Below are 16,807 nucleotides of genomic sequence, written 5' to 3'. Positions count from 1 at the left end.
TTTATCGGTAAATTGTCTAAATAAAATGTTTTTTATATCCTATTTTCTGTGCTTGTTTCCCATTTTAGGTGCTGAGCTCTTTGGGCTACCATGTCATCTCATTTGACTACAGAGGTGAGAGACTGCTATTCTTCGGTGTTAATGTGTTACAAATTCCAATAAACACCAGGATCTGACATTTTAGACTCTGTGGTTGAGAGATTTGAAGTCTGGTCCTGTAATCTGCAAAGCACAAATCTAAATCACATGTTTCCTCTTTTCTGTTCTGAGAATTACATGAAAAAAAAACTGATTCTGATTACCAGGGGGAAAAAAAGCCAGAGAGACCTTTTTCTTTTTTTTTTCTTTTTTTTTGTCATGTGCTCTGTCATAAGCACTTTTTGTAAATGATACTTAAAAGGAACCCATCAGGATTAGTAATGAGCGAATATATGTTGGAGTCCCCTTGTCAGCATGTCTCACGGCTGTTTGTTAGGCAATCCCTGCGGCTTTCTATCAGCCACGAGACATGAAGACACAAAAGAGCACAGTGAGGTAAAAAATACTGTTGTAAAAAAAATCACAGTAATAAGCAAGTGCTAGTCAAAAGATGGAAAAAACAGGGTATTTAGTTGATACGTCTTTTTGCAAAAAAATGTATACTAAGCTGCTCCACCAATCGTCAAGGTATACCCATATAGAGCAGTCCTACCTAATGTATATAATCCCTATCTGATGTATTTAAAAACCTGATCATCTGTATAGTACCTGTATAAGCAGGGTTCAGAGATGGAATATCCATGTGGACATGCTGGATGGAACAGCTTTGATGCAAATGACCCATAAGGAGTGGTGGACTCCCTAGTCTTGTAGAAACAAGAGAACAATTATAGAACCAGAAACACATGGGCTACTTGCACATTGAACAAGTCTGTAGGAACCTGTTCACACACCACCAAGAAACTTGAAGACACAAAAGAGCACAGTGAGGTCAAAAATACTCTGTTGTAAAAAAAAATCACAGTAATAAGCAAGTGCTAGTCAAAAGATGGAAAAAACAGGGTATTTAGTTGATACGTCTTTTTGCAAAAAAATGTATACTAAGCTGCTTCACCAATCGTCAAGGTATACCCATATAGAGCAGTCCTACCTAATGTATATAATCCCTATCTGATGTATTTAAAAACCTGATCATCTGTATAGTACCTGTATAAGCAGGGTTCAGAGATGGAATATCCATGGAATATCCATGTGGACATGCTGGATGGAACAGCTTTGATGCAAATGACCCATAAGGAGTAGTTCCAGCCACGAGACATGCAGCTGTGGGGACTCGAACATTTGTTTTGAGCATGTTGAAGACAATCTGTTTGCACCAGAGCATGCTTAGATAACACCTTATCAGAGAACATTCGCTCATCACTAGTCAGGATAAGTTTACAAATGAAACTACTGGTGTGACTATATGTTGTAGAACAAATGATGCATCAGATTACTAGAAGACAGGTGCCATATTGTGAATTCCACACATGAATTAAAAAATAAATCTGCATCTGTGTGGAAGAAACATTGTTATGAAACCTTGGTTATGGCTCTAAATCATGATTTGGCATTAGACGGCCATTTTGTACGCCTGTTCATAAATGATGGTAAGTGGGTTGTTCACAAAAATCTGATTTAATAGCACATCACTTTGACATCACAGAAGCTGTGGCCATGCCATCTCCAATGGGTGCCAGCCGTGCTATACAGCCCTCACCCTGCCCTACTGGCTGGCATCAGAGAGGACCCTGCTGCCAGTTATTGCTTCCCACTGCACCTAAGTAGTTACTGGAAGGGGCTTCTCTGTCTCCTGAGAACAGAACTGAGACATTAGGACTATGAAAGTATTGACATCTTATCATAACTGGGCAGCACCGCAGATAAACTCTTAGATCTTAAAGGGGTTGTCTAGGCTTCTGCTAGAATGACTGCAGACTTTTATGTGACTGCGCCGCATGCTGTCAGGATTCTCCAGTGTAGCAGGTGAGAACGGGAGGTCATGTGACTGCAAATGAAGTTTGCCTATATGTGCCGATGTGACGTATTCTGCCTCGCTTAACACAAGTGAATTGAGCGTCTAGTCCGAATGTGGCAGGAAGTATGCACATGGCACACTTATGGTCCTAGGACTGCCCGCTCTGAATACTGACGGTGTACTGTGTGCTCACTGTAAGGATTCAGAAGTCGCATAAAGTGACTGCAGACCTTGACCACCCCTTTAAGTTAGTTTTCCTCTTGCATAGTCCTATACTTTGTGTTATGGGGCTGAACTATACCTCCATAGGCCTCTGATGTTGTATGAAGGCACGCAGACTTTTCTCATGAAATCGTATAAATCTGGGAGGGAAGAAATCTTAGTATCTTCCTTTGCATGTCAGAATAATGTGCCTTATATCCGCACCGTATGTTGTCAGGAGCCCGAGAGAAGATGATTCTCATTAGAATGTGTTAAAGGGATATTACATGTATTGGCTGTACTAAAGGGACTCTGTTAATCTGTGCTGTGTAATCTGAGAGCAGCATAATGTAGGGGCGGAGAACCTGATTTCAGCAATGTCGCTTGCTCACAGTTTGTCAGGTGATTATCACTGCAGGACTAAGGGTACCGTCACACAGTGGCATTTTGATCGCTACGACGGCACGATTTGTGACGTTCCAGCGATATATCCGTGACATTCCAGCGATCTCGCTGTGTCTGACACGCTCCTGCGATCAAGGACCCCACTGAGAATCGTACGTCGTAGCAGATCGTTTGAAACTTTCTTTCGTCGTCTAGTGTCCCGCTGTGGCGGCATGATCGCATGGTGTAACAAAGGTGTGCACGATATTGTATACGATGTGCGCATAGTAACCAACGGCTTCTACATCGCACATACGTCATGAAATTATCGCTCCAGCGTCGTACATTGCAAAGTGTGACAGCAGTCTACGACGCTGGAGCGATATTGTTACGATGCTGGAGCGTGACGAATCGTGCCGTCGTAGCGATCAAAATGCCACTGTGTGACGGTACCCTTAGGGTCATGTGCAAGACAGTCCAGCTAATCTGTGTAACCCCGTCCCCACCACTGATTGGCAGCTTCCTGTGTACACTGTATATTGTCATCTCGCTGCCATTCGGTGGTGTAGATGGGTTATGAGCAGCTCCGCTTTCTCAACACTGCTACATCTACAGAAAGAAAACTAGGACTTTATCAAAACTGCACCAAGCAGCCCCCCATAAGTGACACATTGCTGGAATCCGGCTCTGCCCCTACATTATGCAGCACTCAGATTTCATAGCAACACCCTGCTGACAGACTCCCTTTAAAGATAGCTTAGGATATGCCAGCAGTGTTTAATGGCACCGCAGTATCCAGCACAGTGACCTCTGTATAAGTGTGGCTGTCGCTGGTACTGCAGCTTTTTCAAAGGACTGAGCTGTAGTGTTGGGCAATGCTGCAGTTGTATGGAGGTAGCTGTGAAGTCTTCTCATTCATGACTCGTTCTAAGGATGGGATATCGATGGAATATCTGTGGGCAGCACTGGGTTCAAATCCCACCAAGGACAACATCTGTAAGGATATGTTCTCCCCGTGTCCAAAGACATACTGATAGGGAATTTATCTTGTGAGCCCCAATGGAGACAGTGATGAAAATGGATATAAAGTTATATATATGCAAAGCAGCATAAGTAATATCCCAAAAAAACAAAAAATACATTTTGGAGAACGCTTGTAGTCCTTTAGACCATTAGGGTATGTTCACACGTTCAGGATTTCCATCCTTTTTTTTTCAGGACAGTTTTTTTTAAAAAACTGCAGCTCTTGGCAGAAAACGCAGGTCCTTTTTTTGTCCTTTTTTGATGCGTTTTTGATGCATTTTTTGATGCGTTTTTTTATCCTTTTTTTACTGTGTGTTTCCTAGGAAGCTTTTTAGGGCTAAAATGGCTGAAAATACCCTAACCCTACCCCTACCCCTAACCCTACCCCTAACCCTACCCCTAACCCTACCCCTAACCCTACCCCAACCCCTAACCCTACCCCTAACCCTAACCCTACCCCTAACCCTACCCCTAACCCTAACCCTATTCTAACCTTAGTGAAAAAAAAAAAAAAAAAAATTCTTAATTTTTTTATTGTCCCTACCAATGGGGGTGACAAAGTGGGGGGGGTGTCATTTACTATTTTTTTATTTTGATCACTGAGATAGGTTATATCTCAGTGATCAAAATGCACTTTGGAGCGAATCTGCCGGCCGGCAGATTCGGCGGGCGCACTGCGCATGCGCCCGCCATTTTGCAAGATGGCGGCGCCCAGGGAGAAGACGGCCGGACGGACACCGGGACGCCGGGTAAGTATAAGGGGGGGAGATTAGGGCACGGGGGGGGGCATCGGAGCACTGGGGGGGGGGGCATCGGAGCACGGGGGGGTGGGCATCGGAGCACGGGGGGGCGGGATCGGAGCACGGGGGGGCAGCCACACTCCGCCCACGCACTTCCGCCCGCTCCCCCGCACTTCCTGCTGCAGCGGTTCTGCACATCAAATCGCAGTAAAACCCGCAGATATATTTTTGATCTGCGGGTTTTACTGCGATTTTGACCTCACAATGGAGGTCTATGGGTGCAGAACCGCTGCGGTTCAGGAAGAAGAATTGACATGCTCCTTCTTTTTTCCGGGAGCTATTCAGCGCGGCTTTTTTTTTACAATTTCCGGACCATGTGCACAGTGTGTCCTGTTTTCCATAGGGTACAGTGTACTGTACCCTGCATGGAAAACAGCTGCGGAACCGCAGCGGCAAAACCGCCGCGGTTCCGCGGTAAAAAACGCACTGTGTGAACATGGCCTTAGAAGTTTTACAATATTTGGGGGCATTGCACTCGGTGAATCCCCTCCGACTTGAGAGAGAAGATAAGATGAGGAATAAAATGGCAACGAGAGAAATCCTCCAAGTCATGTAACTATGTCTAGGCCAGATGTACAGATCCGCGGTGACTGCCCTGCTGATGGAGCATATTGTCATTCCCTAGAGACAAGGTGGCCCAGTACATGACTCCTGGATAAGAACGCGACCTTCTCCATAGACCGCAGCTCATCTATCAGGTCACTCACGTGCAGAAAATCAGAGCAAAATGAAGCTGTTCCTCTCCTAAACATCATCCATAATGAACGCTGTAGATTGTTCTAATCATTTTTTTTCTACAATATTTCCGCTGTACTTTATACTTTCATGTCAGAACATCATTACTGGTATGGTGTAGGGGAGTCTGGGAGAATACATGGAGCCAATTGGTTCACAATCGCCGTCTGTAAGAAGAGAACTGGTGTGGGCGCACGTTGGCATCCTAATAAGAAGGCTTGCTGCAAGGACAGGAGAGCCACCAGCCCCGCAGGCTGCGCGGTCATTACTGCTCCTAGCCCGCCCCTGGTGTACAGGCCCTACCGGGAGACGAGGTTTATGAGATGGCAGCATGCTGCGAGGACAGGAGAGCCACCAGCCCCGCAGGCTGCGCGGTCATTACTGCTCCCAGCCCGCCCCTGGTGTACAGGCCCTACCGGAAGACGAGGTTTATGAGATGGCAGCATGCTGCGAGGACAGGAGAGCCACCAGCCCCGCAGGCTGCGCGGTCATTACTGCTCCCAGCCCGCCCCTGGTGTACAGGCCCTACCGGGAGACGAGGTTTGAGATGACAGCATGCTGCGAGGACAGGAGAGCCACCAGCCCCGCAGGCTGCGCGGTCATTACTGCTCCCAGCCCGCCCCTGGTGTACAGGCCCTACCGGGAGACGAGGTTTATGAGATGGCAGCATGCTGCGAGGACAGGGGAGCCACCAGCCCCGCAGGCTGCGCGGTCATTACTGCTCCCAGCCCGCCCCTGGTGTACAGGCCCTACCGGGAGATGAGGTTTATGAGATGGCAGCATGCTGCGAGGACAGGAGAGCCACCAGCCCCGCAAGCTGCGCGGTCATTACTAATCCCAGCCCACCCCTGGTGTACAGGCCCTACCGGGAGACGAGGTTTATGAGATGGCAGCATGCTGCGAGGACAGGAGAGCCACCAGCCCCGCAGGCTGCGCGGTCATTACTTCTCCCAGCCCGCCCCTGGTGTACAGGGCCTACCGGGAGACGAGGTTTATGAGATGGCAGCATGTTAAGGCGCAAAACTCCTCAGTTTTCTTCACAGAGTATTTGGTTGTCATCATAGCAGAATATGACCTGGTAGTTTCCATGGCTGTTTGTGCAGTATTATGGGGGTGGCTGTCCCTTGTGTATATCAATGATATTAATAATGGTCGCTGCTTTCCAATTTGTTTTACAACGAGGTACACAATCATGGTTATGGATTAGTATTTTCCACCATATTTTGGGTCACAGCAATGCTAATTTGTCACAATCCTAAATAAAGGTGAGGACTCGCACATGGTGATAGCCGTTGTTTGCTCCCTAAATTCTATTAAAAAAATTATTTGTTTGTACACCGCTATAAGAGGCCTTTCATATGTTATTTTTGTTGTTTTTTACCTGGTGTAAATTATGCTGTTCCCCTGAATCTAGCATTACCAGGGGCTGACTGGCAAATTTTAGCCTGGGGGGCAAACACAAAGCACTGGCCCAGGAGTGGTGGTCCATCTTTATGTTAAGGAGTCTAAGGTCTCACATACCATTCAGCGTGAGTATTGCGCATCCGAGGTGCTACTGATAAGAAACCATTTCATACATACTAAACTTAAATGGCCTTTTTAGTAGAGTTGAGCGAACTTTTCAAAATTCAGTTCCGATTATGATCAGCGGCAAATATTGTATTTGCAATATTCTCCGACCGTCATTGGAGCCAATGGGCGTAGAAATAACTGAATATGTTGTTCCACTGTGGAGGGCTGGCCCTGAACAGGCAGGGGGCCCACTCGCTGTCGGGGACACTGGCGCGCTATAGTGCCGGCCCCCGCGAGTGGACCCCCCGCCTGCTCCGGGCCCCGACACTTGCAATACTTACCTCTCCCGGTTCCAGCGCTGCAGTGTCTTCCATCCTCTGTGACGTTCAGGTCAGAGGGCGCAATGACGTCACCAGTGAGCACCCTCTGCCTGAGCAGTCGCTGCACAGAGAGCAGGAAGACGCCGACGCTGAGGAGTCCAGAGCAGAGCAGCGACAAGCAACGAGAGGTGAGTATTTCATTTTTTTTATATTTGGAGCAATATATGGGGACCATCAGAAGGGACCCATATATGGAGCATTATATGTGGCTAATTCTATATGGAGCATCTTATGGGGCCAATAATATAGGGAGCATCTTATGAAGCCAATTCTATAGGGAGCATTATATGGGGCCAATTCAATATGGAGCAGTATATGGGGCCAATAATATATGAAGCATCTTATGGGACTAATTATATATGGAGCATTTTATATGGCCAATTATATATGGAGCATTATATGGGGCCAATTATTTTTGGAGCATTATATGGGACCCATTCTGTATGGAGTATTATATGGGACCCATTCTGTAAGGAGCATTATATGGGCCTATTCTGTATGGAGTATTATATGGGACCCTTTTGTAAGGAGTATTATATGGGACCATTCTGTATGGAGCAATATATGGGACTCAGTATACTGTATGGGGCCGATAATATACTGTATGGAGCATTATATGAGGCCCATTATATATGGAGCAATAGATGGGGCCCATCATATACTGTGTGGAGAATTATATGTGGCTCACTATACTGTATGGAGTATTATACGGGGTCAATTCCGTATGGAGCAATATATGCGGCTCATTATGTATGGAGCACTCTGTGGTGCCCATTATACTGTATGGAGCATTATATAGTGAGCATGGTATCTTGGGCGTGCTCATAGATTATGTTTGTGTCCCCATAGCTGCATGATTTGCGGCTGTTAGACAACCTAAACACATGCAGGGGTTGCCTGTTTGTTAGGGAATCCCCACATGTATTCAGGCTGTCTAGCAGCCGCAAAAAATGCAGCTACGTGGACACAAACATAATCTACGAGCATGCCCAAAATACTCAGAGACTACCCGAGCATGTTCGCTCATCACTACTCTCTAGCTATCTCTAAGGGTATGTTTCCACTGTCCAGATTTCTTCAGTTTTTGCTGCGGATTGGACGCTGCGTACAGCAGCAGCGTCCAATCCGGAGTGTCCAGATGTTACAACATAGTGGAGGGGATTTTATGAATGCGTGCAGGGCTGCATCCGGCGGCCCTGCATAACCGGACATGCGGCGCGTCTTTATAGACCGCAGCATGTCTATTTATCTTGCGGAGACGCTCAGTCTCCGCAAGATAAATAACACAGTCTATGAATACGATGAGGTGATTCCGCATTTGTTCAATGAACACATCCGGAATTACCGTGCGTACAACAGTGGGCAGCGCTTTGGGTGGAGTGGGGTCCCCGCTGCGACCAACGGGCAGGGATTCCTGACTGCGCAAACATAGCCTGACTGCAGAAAAACACTCTTAACCTACAGCTATGGGAATTATCTGCATATTAATAGTGTTACTAATCTGCCCAGTGCCCACACTTAGGCTACTTTCACACATATGGTAAGTTTTTTGCCGTCAGGCACAATCCGGAGAATTTTGAAAAAAAAAACGGATCTGGCAACAATTGCCACCGGATCAGTTTTTTTCTCATACACTTTTATTAGCGATGGATTGCGACGGATGGCTTAGGATGCCGGATCACCTAGAAGGATCCGGCAAAAAAAAAACAGATCTGTCTCATCAGTTTTTCACAATTTGCGACAGATCCATTTTTTTCAACAGTTGACGGATTGTGTCTGAAAGCAAACACCTGATGTGTGAAAGTAGCCTCAGCCGAACACTGTGTGGGAGAAAATTATTTTTTTTCCCCTCCAGCGTTCGGGTTTCAGTCACAGGGTGGGAGAAGCGCCGGCACGGGTTCAGTCACCGCTCTGAGTATACAGAGTGATGGCTCAGGTCACCACGTACACTCATACTCATGTCACAACGTATACACTCATACACACACAGGTCACCACGTACACACTCATGTCACAACATATACACTCATACACACTCAGGTCACCACGTACACACTCATGTCACAACGTATACACTCATACACACTCAGGTCACCACGTACACACTCATGTCACAACATATACACTCATACACACTCAGGTCACCACGTACACACTCATGTCACAACGTATACACTCATACACACACAGATCACCACGTACACACTCATGTCACAACATATACACTCATACACACTCAGGTCACCACGTACACACTCATGTCACAACGTATACACTCATACACACTCAGGTCACCACGTACACACTCATGTCACAACGTACACACTCATACACACACAGATCACCACGTACACACTCATGTCACAACGTATACACTCATACACACTCAGGTCACCACGTACACACTCATGTCACAACGTACACACTCATGTCACAACGTACACACTCATACACACGGGTCACCACGTACACACTCATGTCACAACGTACACACTCATACACACGGGTCACCACGTACACACTCATGTCACAACGTACACACTCATACACACTCAGGTCACCACGTACACACTCATGTCACAACGTACACACTCATACACACACAGATCACCACGTACACACTCATGTCACAACGTATACACTCATACACACTCAGGTCACCACGTACACTCATACACACACAGGTCACCACGTACACACTCATGTCACAACGTACACATACAGATCACCACATACACACTCATACACACACAGGTCACCACGTACACACTCATGTCACAACGTACAGACTCATAAACACACAGGTCACCACGTACACACTCATGTCCCAAAGTACACACTCATACACACACAGGTCACCACGTACACTCATACACACTCAGGTCACCACGTACACACTCATGTCACAATGTATACACTCATACACACACAGGTCACCACGTACACACTCATGTCACAACGTATACACTCATACACACACAGGTCACCACGTACACACTCATGTCACAACGTATACACTCATACACACACAGGTCACCACGTACACACTCATGTCACAACGTACACACACAGATCACCACGTACACACTCATGTCACAACGTACACACACAGGTCACCACGTACACACTCATGTCACAACGTACACACACAGATCACCACGTACACACATACACACACAGGTCACCACGTACACACTCATGTCACAACGTACACACACACAGATCACCATGTACACACTCATACACACACAGGTCACCACGTACACACTCATGTCACCACGTATACACTCATACACACACAGGTCACCACGTACACATTCAGGTCACCGCATACACACACAGGTCACCACGTACCCACTCATACACACACAAGTCACCATGTACCCACTCATGTCACCATATATACACAGATACATATGTCACCACATACACACTCATGTCACTATGTGCACACTCATACACACACAGGTCACCATGCACACACTCCGGTCACCGCATACACACACAGGTCACCACGTACCCACTCATACACACACAGGTCACCATGTACACACACAGGTCACCATGTACACACACAGGTCACCATGTACACACACAGGTCACCATGCACACACTCCAGTCACCGCATACACACACAGGTCACCACGTACCCACTCATACACACACAGGTCACCATGTACACACACAGGTCACCATGTACACACACAGGTCACCATGTACACACACAGGTCACCATGCACACACTCATACATACGTCCCCACGTACACATTCACACCCACATCACCACATACACACTCATGTCACTATGTACACACTCATACACACAGGTCACCACGCACACATATCACCACGTACACGGTTGCGAATATACACAGTTCGCACACACAGACGCAAATGTACACATATCACCACATATACTCACACATTTTACCACATATACACGCATGTACACATACACATGTCACCATGCACACAAACATACAAAGGAATACACTGAATTGTGGACTTGAGACTGCATTTAATCACACAGAATGAGACATACAGAAAATTCCACTCCTGTTTCTGCCTGCCCCACAGATATGTACCCCGACAGCTCCCCTCGAGCTGAGTTTCAACCATGCATCCCCCAAACAACTAAGAATCAAAGAGACCCCTTACCAGAAGCCTTCATGATTGCCTGCAGCTACTCACACTTCTGCATGAAGGTTTTTACACATGGTGTGTGGGGCAGCCGGCATCTCCTCAGCAGAGCTGCACGGTCTGCTTCCTGCTCTCCGATTGGGTAAGGGAGCACACACTGAGGGAGCAGGAAAAATACAGTACAGCCTCTAGGGACGGCTTCTCCACCAATCAGAGAGCTGGAAGGACATTGCACCCTTGAGTGACCTCTGCTCCACCAATCAGCATAATGCTGCTTGTTGGGAAGAGCAAATAAAGGGACAGTGCGGCTTCTAAAGTAATATTTGGCTGAACGGCCCAAAGCTGCAACTAGGAGACCAGCCCAGGGGGCAATTGCCCCCCTGCCCCATGGCCCAGCCCGCCCCAGAGCATTACCGTATTTCTTTTGTTCCAGAGCCTCTCCATTACTGAGATATGGCATCCTCTTCCCTGAATAGAAATAGTCTCTTTAACCAAGTGGGTGTGGTCATCAAGTTTTTTTGTTTTTTTTTCTGAGAGTCATTTTGAAAACAAATCAGAGTTGGAAAAAATGTCAAGATTTATAAACAGAGAAGAGGAGGCCACATCTCAAGAATGGAGAGGCACAGAAAAGAAAAAGTATGTGTGTCTAATTTATAAAATATTAGATATTCTCAAACTTAGAGGACATCTGTCGACAAGGTTTCCTATGTAATCTGAGAGCAGCATAATATTGGCAATGAATGTCAAACTCCAAATACACCAAAGACCTAAAGTTAAAAAAAAAAGCTTGGATGAAGTTGCGAGTCAGTCTTCATATTTACAAAAAAAAAGTCTACAATCGAAGAAGTTTTTCTTTATCAATTATAACGATGAACCTTTTCATATGGAAACAAACTTAAAGGGATGTCCCACCAACAAAGTCCATTTTAATTAATAGATTTTAGTATATTGGAAAAAAATAATGTTATGTAAGAGCAGTAAAAAGCACATGGCCTAATTTAAATGAGTAATAACAAAGGATAAAATATCTTGAATAATGCAGATAAAGTATGATGCCATCAAGTGCTCCCCAAACACAGTAAGACACCCCCACAGGGAATTTCTCCACAGTACCCACACATGCGCTGTATAATGACCCTACTGTTATCATTTCCCACCTGTAGTCCCCACACAGCCCTTCACACAGTATAATAGACCCCACATAGTCCCCTATACATTATTATGGCCTCACATAGTCCTCCATACAGTATAATGGACCCTGCAGTGCAGTGTCCTCCATATAGTATAATGGGCCCTGCAGTGTCCTCCATACAGTATAATGGGCCCTGCATTGTTCTCCATACAGTATAATGGGTCCTGCATTGTCCTCCATACAGTGTAATGGGTCCTGCATTGTCCTCCATACAGTGTAATGGGTCCTGCATTGTCCTCCATACAGTGTAATGGGTCCTGCATTGTCCTCCATGCAGTGTAATGGGCCCTGCATTGTCCTCCATACAGTGTAATGGGTCTTGCATTGTCCTCCACACAGTATTATGGGCCCTGCATTGTCTTCCATACAGTATAATGGGCCCTGCATTGTCTTCCATACAGTATAATGGGCCCTGCATTGTCCCCCATACAGTATAATGGGCCCTGAAGTGTCCCCCATACAGTATAATGGGTCCTGCATTGTCCTCCATACAGTATAATGGGTCCTGCATTGTCCTCCATACAGTGTAATGGGTCCTGCATTGTCCTCCATACAGTGTAATGGGTCCTACATTGTCCTCCATACAGTGTAATGGGCTCTGCATTGTCCTCCATACAGTATAATGGGCCTTGCATTGTCCTCCATACAGTATAATGGCTCCACATAGTGCTACATACAGTATAATGAGCCCTGCATTGTCCTCCATACAGTATTATGGGCCCTACATTGTCCTCCATACAGTATAATGGGCCTTGCATTGTCCTCCATACAATATAATGGGCCCTGCATTGTCCTCCATACAGTATAATGGGCCCTGAAGTGTCTTCCATATAGTATAATGGGTCCTGCATTGTCCTCCATAGAGCTGGCTCTGGGATAGGAAACAAAGGGTGGTAATCAATGGAGCACACTCGGACTGGGTCACAGTTAGCAGTGGGGTACCACAGGGGTCAGTATTGGGCCCTCTTCTTTTAAACATATTTATTAATGACCTTGTAGAGGGCATACAGAGTAGTGTTTCAATATTTGCAGATGACACTAAACTCTGCAGGGTAATCAATCCAGAGGATGACAATTTTATATTGCAGGAGGATTTATGTAAACTAGAAGCTTGGGCTGATAAATGGCAAATGAGCTGTATAATCATGTGCTTAATTGAAAAACACTAGGCAAAACAGTCAATGAAAAAGACCTGGGGGTATGGGTGGACGACAAACTCACATTTAGTGGCCAGTGTCAGGCAGCTGCTGCAAAGGCTAATAAAATAATGGGATGCATTAAAAGAGGCATAGATGCTCATGAGGAGAACATAATTTTACCTCTATACAAGTCACTAGTGCGACCACACTTAGAATACTGTGTACAGTTCTGGTCTCCGGTGTATAAGAAAGACATAGCTGAACTGGAGCGGGTGCAGAAAAGAGCGACCAAGGTTATTAGAGGACTGGGAGGTCTGCAATACCAAGATAGGTTATTGCACTTGGGGCTATTTAGGTTGGAAAAATGAAGGCTATGGGGTGATCTTATTTTAATGTATAAATATGATGGGACAGTACAAAGACCTTTCTAATGACCTTTTTACTCATAGACCTGAGACGGGGACAAGGGGGCATCCTCTACATCTGGAGGAAAGAAGGTTTAAGCATAATAACAGATGCGGATTCTTTACTGTAAGAGCGGTGAGACTATGGAACTCTCTGCCGTATGATGTTGTAATGAGTGATTCATTACTAAAATTTAAGAGGGGTATTGCGTCCTTGGATGCCCATAAGGCGTTTGACAGTGTAGAGTGGGGATATCTCTGGCAGGTGTTGAAGTGTATGGGTATTGGACCGCAGTTTGTGGCTTGGATTCAGCTGTTGTATTCGTTGCCGACGGCTAGAATCAGAGTAAACGGGGAACTATCTCAGCCTATAAAGTTGGCTAGAGGCACTAGACAGGGATGTCCGCTTTCGCCTCTTTTGTTTGCTCTAGCTGTGGAACCCCTGGCCGCCAAGATTCGACAATCTGATGGGGTCCCTGAGTTTAGGTATGGGAGGGTTGAGGAAAAGATAGCGTTATATGCGGATGATGTTTTGCTCTTTCTGGCTGACCCGGATGATTCCCTGAGAGGGGCCATTGAGATTATTGAGAGATTTGGTTCCTTATCGGGGCTAACGATCAACTGGGGTAAATCGGTTCTGCTCAAGGTAGACTGCGTGGGAGAGAATGTGAGTGAGCCTGTGGGTGAGGGGCAGCTTAAGGTGGTATCTCATTTTAAATACCTTGGGATATGGATTTCGGTCCCAGTTACGAAGTTTTTACATAGGAATCTGACTCCTATTATGGGTGTGCTCAAGGCAAAAGTAGATGCTTGGAATAAGTTACACTTGTCGGTGGTTGGTAGGGTTAATCTTATTAAAATGGTTCTAATGCCTAAAATCCTATATGTTCTACATAATGCACCAATTTGGATCCCGCCTGGGAAATTTCGACAGATTAATGCCCTCTTTAGAAGTTTGATATGGGGGAGGAAGTATCCACGTATTAGCCTGGAGACGCTTCAGCGACCCAAGGAAGATGGTGGTTTGGCTTTGCCCAACCCTGAAGTATATTTTCTTGCAGCCCAGAGTCAGCACTTGAAGGGCTGGGCACGAGAGGCGTCCTCCAGTGCGGTACAACACTTGATGGAGGGGGTGACAAACCGACGTCCGGTGGTACAATGTTTGGAGGATGGCTCCTTGGGAGCTTTGGGAAAATTATATACAACCCTGTTCTTGATACGTAAATTGTGGAACAAACTGAGGCAGATTCGGGGGGTTACAGGGTTAACCAGATTTACACCGATATGGTCTAACAATAACTTAAGGGAGTTTGCTGCTCTGGGGGTTCTGACAGAGTGGCAGGCTAAAGGAATTTGCTATGTATGTCAGATAGTCCAACAACGAGTGTTAAAATCCTTTTCCCAATTACAGGCAGAGTTTGGACTGAGGTCCACAGGGGAATATCAGTATGCGCAGATGAGACATGCCTTTGGAGCTCAAAATAAGGGTGCTGACATCAAGATTCAAGAGGATATAGTATTGGAATATGTGTGTGGCGACGGGACTACAAGGGGAGTTATTTCCACCCTGTATAATGACCTACTGCATACGTATCTGTTAGATTTTCCTATAAAGGCGAGATTCAAGTGGGAGAGGGATCTGGGCCCGGTGGAGAATGAATCCTGGGAATCGGTTTTGGAGTGGGTTCCGCGAATATCATTAAGTGAGCCGTATAGGCTATCGCAGCTCTATATCTTGCACAGAGTCTATAAATCTCCTGAAGTTTTGCACAGAGCGGGGTTGCGTGCCGACTCTGAGTGCCCGAGGTGTGGGATTGAGAATGCAGGAATATATCATATGATGTGGACGTGTCCTAGACTGGCTGCTTTTTGGTTGGTGGTTCTGAGTCGTGTGGAAGGAGCGTATAGATGTAGGGTTCCGAGAGATCCGATAGTGTGCTTATTGGGATATGTGGATGAAATTGGAGTGGACAACACCTGGAAGATGGCAATTGCCAGGCTATTATATATGGCTCGGAAAGTGATAGCACGGAACTGGATTAATAATAATCTTTATTTTTATATAGCGCTAACATATTCCGCAGCGCTTTACAGTTTGCACACATTATCATCACTGTCCCCGATGGGGCTCACAATCTAGGTTCCCTATCGGTATGTCTTTGGAATGTGGGAGGAAACCGGAGTACCCGGAGGAAACCCACGCAAACACGGAGAGAACATACAAACTCTTTGCAGATGTTGTCCTGGGTGGGATTAGAACCCAGGACTCCAGCGCTGCAAGGCTGCAGTGCTAACCACTGCGCCACCGTGCTGCCCCCGGAGGAACCGCCTGCGAGAGGGGAATTCCTTCAATATGTAAAACACGGTCTAAAGTTGGAAAAGGGGGTTTACAAGAGACGCGGAAAAACAGAAACGTTTACTAAAATGTGGTCTCCATGGCTTGAGCTGGGATAGTTGGGTAAAGGGAGTTGGAAGCTATGGACCTCTGATTGGTGAGAACTGCTAGATGTCTTGGCCGTCTCAAGGGAGTCTAGTGGTTTTAACGTTTATTAATATCTTGATCTTGATAAAAAAGGTTTAATGGAGATGAGCTGTCCTTTGGGGGGGGTGGGTTTTGTTGGGAATGTTGGGGGTTTCTAAAATTGGAAAACTTTGTATGTAACATATTGAAATGTGGAGGAAAATGTAATGTTTACGTTTATTCTTAATAAAAATCTATTTAAATTAAAAAAAATTTAAGAGGGGACTGGATGCCTTTCTTGAAAAGCATCATGTTACAGGTTATATACACTACATTCCTTGATAGGGTGTTGATCCAGGGAACCAGTCTGATTGCCTTATGTGGAGTCGGGAAGGATTTTTTTTCCCCAATGTGGAGCTTACCATTTTCCACATGGTTT

The 16,807-nt window shown here is 45.9% G+C and overlaps 1 protein-coding gene across 2 annotated transcripts in view; it reads left to right on the top strand.

Moving 5' to 3' along the window:
* ABHD12 (abhydrolase domain containing 12, lysophospholipase) overlaps window positions 1-16,807 on the top strand; it is a 191,445-nt gene that overhangs the window by 152,807 nt on the left and 21,831 nt on the right. For both annotated transcript variants that reach the window (XM_069768982.1, XM_069768981.1), the window contains exon 6: window positions 69-114. In XM_069768982.1, coding sequence (XP_069625083.1) covers window positions 69-114 — 46 coding nt within the window. The remainder of the gene's footprint in view (window positions 1-68; window positions 115-16,807) is intronic.

Source organism: Ranitomeya imitator, chromosome 5, assembly GCF_032444005.1.
Source record: "Ranitomeya imitator isolate aRanImi1 chromosome 5, aRanImi1.pri, whole genome shotgun sequence".
NCBI lineage: Eukaryota > Metazoa > Chordata > Amphibia > Anura > Dendrobatidae > Ranitomeya > Ranitomeya imitator.
The sequence above is the reverse complement of the archived record's forward strand: the minus strand, read 5'-3'. Positions and strand labels throughout refer to the sequence as shown.